Below are 6,000 nucleotides of genomic sequence, written 5' to 3' on the forward strand. Positions count from 1 at the left end.
TGAATATCTGAGCTGGTGCATTTATTCCCATATACATATGGTGATGAAAGAAATTAACTTGGAAAATAAGACACGGATCCAGCATGCATGCAGGTCTTCACCTGTTACTGCTAATGCGCTCTGACAGACTCACCTCTGCAAAGCATGAGCAATATGAGCCCAGCTAGGCTGAGACGCAGCATCTTCAGTTCCTCTGAAGTTGGTCGGGGAAGGGAGAAGGGAACGGGTCAGTTTTTTTCCCACCGACAAATCTTCCTTGGGGTCTACAGGACGGTACACACAGCCTTCATCACTTTACAAGCAAGAAACAGAGTATCGGTTAGATGTTTCCCCCTCCGAGCATCTCGACACGAGTCTCTCCTGCGGTGCAGTTACTAAATGTTGTCATCCTGACAGCCATGATTTGTTTCGTTGGTTTTAAATGTCTTCTGGAGTGTCTGAGGAGCACCTTCAACACTAAAAATATATCCCTTGAAAAGTCCCAAATTTGTAGTGCTGTGCTACAAGTGTCTGTTGTTAAAAGCAGTCTGGTGGTCGCGAATGTGTGGTCCGTCTAAATAAGCCTCAGTACACACAGCTGTGTGGTGGAGAATCTCAAAGGAAAGTTGAACATCGCTTGTGAGGCTCGGCAACGCTTCGTAATGATGTAAAAAAATATCCACTGAAATTCCAGGAGGCGCGAGGTGTCCACGCGTTAACGAATAAAGTCACTTTTAAACGAGAATGTCAGTAATTAAGAACCATTTAGGAGCTTTTACATAAACAAGTCCTCATTTAGAAAAGATGACGGCAATATATAGCCTACTCCGAGCTTCCATAGTTATTTAATACACTTTAAGAAATGAAATTGTAGGCTAGTCCTCCTGTCGGTGCATGTATCGCCCGTCACAGTTTTGATGCCGAAAAGCAAGTCATAAACTTAACAATGTGAGGAAAGAAATAATAAAAATAATTTATTCTGTGAAAATGCTCGTTCTTTCTCTCACCCATGAAGTCCACAGTGAATATTCCTTGTGCTTTCGTCTGCTCTTTGGGTTCCGCAGCGACAAGCACAGTGAGTCATGAAACACTCTCTCTCTCTCTCTCTCTCTCTCTCTCTCTCTCTCTCTCTCTCTCTCTCTCTCTCTCTCTCTCTCTCTCTCTCTCTGACTGGCAAATACTGCTGGACTGGAAGGGCGGCTTTAGAATGTCAATTTAAACTTCAAATGTAGCCTACAATAAAATAAGATGAACGAGTCAACTTCATTCGAACTGTTATAAATAGTTTGCTAGCGATGTGTAGCTTAGGCTATGTGTGGATGCATGCATTGCAAACAAGGAACAACTACTTTAATACACCTGTTGTGAATGGTTAATCTGGAGTAGATTAATCGATCAATATGGCCCATGTCTAAAATTTGCGGAAAGGGAGGAGCCTTGATCCTAAAGATGGAGGCTATTATAATTATATTTTACATATTATTCTATCCCATTGCAGTGAGTTATGGTTATATTATAATAAGAGTGATGATGCAGGTGATGATAGGCTAGTATTTGAGTGATTGGACCCTATTGTAGGCTACTGCATTTGCTTCAACAAGCGTGACAGTGCCCTCTAGTGGTGAAACTCGTGTCCATGCCACTGTCTATGGTCCATGCATGGCATTATGCTGATGTTGCGACGTAAAGCGTGCTGCTAACGGCGCTCTTTTTTTTTGTTGTTGTTGTTCTTTCTTTCTTTTTTACAAGATTTGGTGAGTAACAAGTGTTTACTGGGATCTGTCATATTTTGCATTTAAGGTAGGCGAATACGTATCGTCTAAAGGAAAATCATGGGTTAATTGTTATTATTATTATTATTAATTTCTCTATTGGTCTCTATAGAGAAATGTACCTTGCTCGTTACATAGGCCTACTCAACATTCAGTTTCACGTGTTTTCGTCACTCAACTGGTATGTCGTTGCTGTCCGAGATTTTGAATTGTTTCCCTCAACCATGAAAGGATAGAGACCTGAGACCAAACAGTTTGAAAGTGTCTGCGTCTGTGTCTGTACAAAGTTGAAAGTTGACTGTTTAATGAGGCAAGCGTTGAGGCAGCTTGTGATTGGTTGTCTTTTGCTAAAGAACTCGTTGTAACATCCCCTAGCACTAAATGCATTAAAATGACATTGAAAACATGCTTAAACATTCACACTGACTTTATTATTTTTTGGCACCCTATAGCTATCCTAAAATTCATCTTATAAATTAAATGAAGCCTATTAAAATCATTTTCATCTTGGAGTAACCGAATAGTCCATCAAACACACTTTTCTTCCTACAGGTTGGAAATTTAATGTGGCCCACTGTGAGGGTCTGGCTTTAACCTTGTACTCACTCACACCATGCTCAACAGAGATATCGACAGAAATAGTAGCTGATGACTCCCCTACCGCTCAAGTCAGCAATTACTGTCAGTTCACAGAGGGAAGATGTGTGTTGATTTGGAAAGAAAGAGGCATTTAGGAAGACCCACATGCACAGGCATCCAATTAGCAAACACATTAATTGCTTTGCCAAATTCTAGGCAGGGTATTGAAAGTTTTCCAACCATGCTTACAAAGAGTCTTTTGTAATTGGCTGCAATGAGACACCTGTAATAAACTGTGAAGTAGAAAACCTACCAAACCGCTAACACAAACAGAACATTCATATAGAGTACCATTGCAAAGAAATTAAGTGAGTATTGACCCCATTTACACTCTCTCCATTTGCACTCAGTGCCATATCTTCTCTGTCATTTCAGTGTATTCACCAGGTTGATTGCCTTGACCCATGTCAGGTGATTAACATTTATCAGTCTCTGGGCAAGACCTTTCTCCTGAGGAGACGTTTCAACTGGCCTGCTCTTTTAGCATCCTTTGACAACGTTTTTCTCATTACTGGTTTCAACACATTCACATGTCAGTACATATCATGATGGTTTAGCTTGTGATGCCTGCTGTAATTTATTATTCATATAGGCAGCTGCATGTTTCTTTTATGCTCTATTAGGAGCTTCACACAACTACATGCAGTGATAGTGCAGGAGTGTTATGGGAACAACTGCTGTGATGCTAAAGGCAACATGAAAACATATTTGGCACTGTTTACTTTCTTAATACATGTTCCTAGTCTTGAAAATACAAAGCTGTTCAAAGGTTTGTGGCCTTGTTTAAAGATTTTTTAATGTATTTGAAAGTCACATATGCTCAGCAAGGCTGAATATATTTTATGAAAGATACTGTAAAAACAGCATTATGAAACAATATTACAATTTAAGATAACTAATTCTTATTATGATAATGTAATCGCATGATCCTCCTTCAGAATCATAAATGCTGATTTAGTGCTCAGGTAATTTTTTTATTATTATCAATGTTGAAAAGAATTCTACTGCTTAATATTTTTGTTGATACCGTGATTCAGGATTCTTTGATGAATAGAAACTTCACAGCATTTATTTGAAATATATTTATTTTTCACTGTTGATTAAAGCTACAATATGTCATTTTGCTAACCTCTTACAATAACAAAGGCGTAGAGGTCTGCACGGGCTTTAAACTGAAGCCCGAACCCGGCCCGTACCCGCGATCATTTAACCCGACCCGACCCGACAATTACATTTACATATTAAGCCCGAACCCGACCCGAACCCGAGGTCTATTCTGTTTCTCACAGCAATACCATTTTTGCAATATGCTATGTTGTATTTAATGATTGCTTGACTGACATATTAAACAAATACATGTAGGCGCAGCGGCCCTATCAGCAGGCAGCACAGTAGTAAGAGAAAAAACTTACCAAGTAATTTTTTGCTTTATCAGACTCATGGTTTGCTTGTTGTCGTCGGCTGTCTGTATTGTTACTGAAATAGGGCGCGAGAGCGGTAGCACATGCGCAAAACAGTTTTGTGATATAAATGATATGATAAAATAAAACAAATAATTAAAAAAAATATATTTATATATCATTATATTTGAGAGAGAGAAAATCGCGCACATATTGCACATCTGCGCACGTAGCCTATACTTTCTCTCTCTCGCGTGCCGGTCACCACAACACAGCAAGCAGGCAAAGCACACGGCACGCAAACTATATATAGCCTATTTAGTTTTTCTTAGTTAAACCCGAACCCGAGGCTGTTCATTAACATTAACCCGAACCCGACCCGAAACCCGCACATTTTTCGGGACCCGTCGGGCTCGGGTCGGGTAGCAGACCTCTACAAAGGCGTAGGCTGATGACGCAGTGATAAGCGGAATCATGGAACTTGCCGTCATGCTGATGGATCTAATAATGTTTATGGATGAGTGAAAACATTCATGTTTTTTAACATGACTGTGGTATGAAGCAGGGCGCGATTGCTAATGAGAGACAGATAACAGCGCCACACGCGAGTCCCGCGGATATAAAGGAATTAGGACATTTAATTCTACCGAACTACCAAAAAGTGCTGAATTACTACTCATATGGGTCAGTTTATTTGACGAATTAAACTTGTGAGGTAACGCAGCGCTGTTTCACTTGGTCTACACTATCATACTAAACTGCATTTGAGTGTGTTGAAAGTTCCCTTTCGAGAGGTTCCTCCTATTGCGTAAGCTTACGCTATGGGGAAAACTCCTTTTCTCGAGAAATATTGAAGTCTTTATGTAAAACGCATTGCAGCTGCACAGCATACAGCAATGAGCGAGGCAGCTCGGTCATTGGCTGTGCTGCGGCAACTTGCACGAACCAATGACGGGGCGACTCTGAACCCGCTTCCAATGAGCGTGCTTCGCGCCCACGCGCGTCAGAGCCCGCCAAGATGGGCGTGGCCAAGGGCTATATATTGGGCGCCCCGTCGTCTGAGTTCTTTAGATTTAATCTCCTTCAGCAAAGAACCTTCTCTTCGCTGGATCCTCCGGATTTGTTGGAGTCTTTTCGCCGCCGCCGTCGACAAGCCTACAGCAGGACTGCTTCGAGGACGCCGGCGCCTTCAGCCGCCTTCGATTGCCCTTCTGCTAAACCATCCGGCGCGCACCATCTATATCCTTTTTCAAAGCTATCAGTGTTCGCCCCCGCGACACTTTTTCTAAAAGAGCAAATTTCACAAGGCGTTGTTTCAAATGCCTTCCTGCGCCTCGTGTCGAGGCCCTCTTCAGGACGGGTATCGTCACATCATCTGCGCCCGCTGCTTGGGACCGGACCACGCAGAGGCTGCCCTTACTCGAGGCGGATGTCCCGAGTGTGACGCCCTGGGCCTCACCGAGCTGCGCGCTCGCTTCGCCGTTTTCACCGCGAAAGAGCCCACCTCTTCCGTGCTGCCATCTCCTCTAGTCGAGCCGCGAAAGAAAAAATGCCGCTCACAGAGGCCGCCAGGAGCACGCGGTTTGCAGTGATGTCACGCCGGGCCAATCCCCGCGTGCTTTACCACCACCCGAAGACTCCCCGCCGCCAGTCCAGTTCACACAGGCGGACCAGCACCCCTCCAGCGGAGCGATGGGGCTCGTCTCGTTTGGCGCGTCAGGGGATGACGATGATAAGGATGACAGTTTTTCCTGTGATGCTGCATCCGACGATTGGCCGGGCTCGTCCTTCGACCCCGCGCCATCGACATTAGCGGGCACGAGCGCGGGCTCCAGCATGGACTCTGAGATCGTCCGCATTCTCTCTAAGGCCGTGGAAGACCTCGGGCTCGATTGGTCTTCCCCGGAAGAACCCGCCCGCAGCCGACTGGACGAGTGGTTCCTGCAGGGGCGCCGACAGGCCCCTCGACAAAGACCCTCCCCCTTCTTCCCGGAAGTTCACGACGAACTCACGAAGTCGTGGAAAGCCCCGCACTCCGCTCGCCTGAAGCCTTCTTTTTCTTTGTCGCTCTCCTCTGTGGACGGCGCAAAAGAAAGAGGCTATGAGGGGACTCCGCCCCTCGAGGAGGCTGTGGCCAATCATCTGTGTCCACCCTCCAACGCTGGATGGAAAGCTAAAGCTTCTCATCCCTCGAAGCCTTGCCGATCTAC

General features: G+C 44.5%; 1 protein-coding gene across 1 annotated transcript in view; it reads right to left on the reverse strand.

Annotated features, from left to right (window-relative positions):
* si:dkey-112m2.1 (transmembrane protein 132C) overlaps positions 1-650 on the reverse strand; it is a 175,211-nt gene extending 174,561 nt beyond the window's left edge. Inside the window, exon 1 of the mRNA XM_056268219.1 lies at positions 134-650. Coding sequence (XP_056124194.1) covers positions 134-182 — 49 coding nt within the window. The 5' untranslated portion in view covers positions 183-650. The remainder of the gene's footprint in view (positions 1-133) is intronic.
* Between the last annotated feature and the right edge of the window lie 5,350 nt (positions 651-6,000).

This window comes from Rhinichthys klamathensis, unplaced genomic scaffold (assembly GCF_029890125.1).
Source record: "Rhinichthys klamathensis goyatoka isolate OS25496 unplaced genomic scaffold, OSU_Roscu_1.1 h1tg000270l_1, whole genome shotgun sequence".
Classification (NCBI taxonomy): domain Eukaryota; kingdom Metazoa; phylum Chordata; class Actinopteri; order Cypriniformes; family Leuciscidae; genus Rhinichthys; species Rhinichthys klamathensis.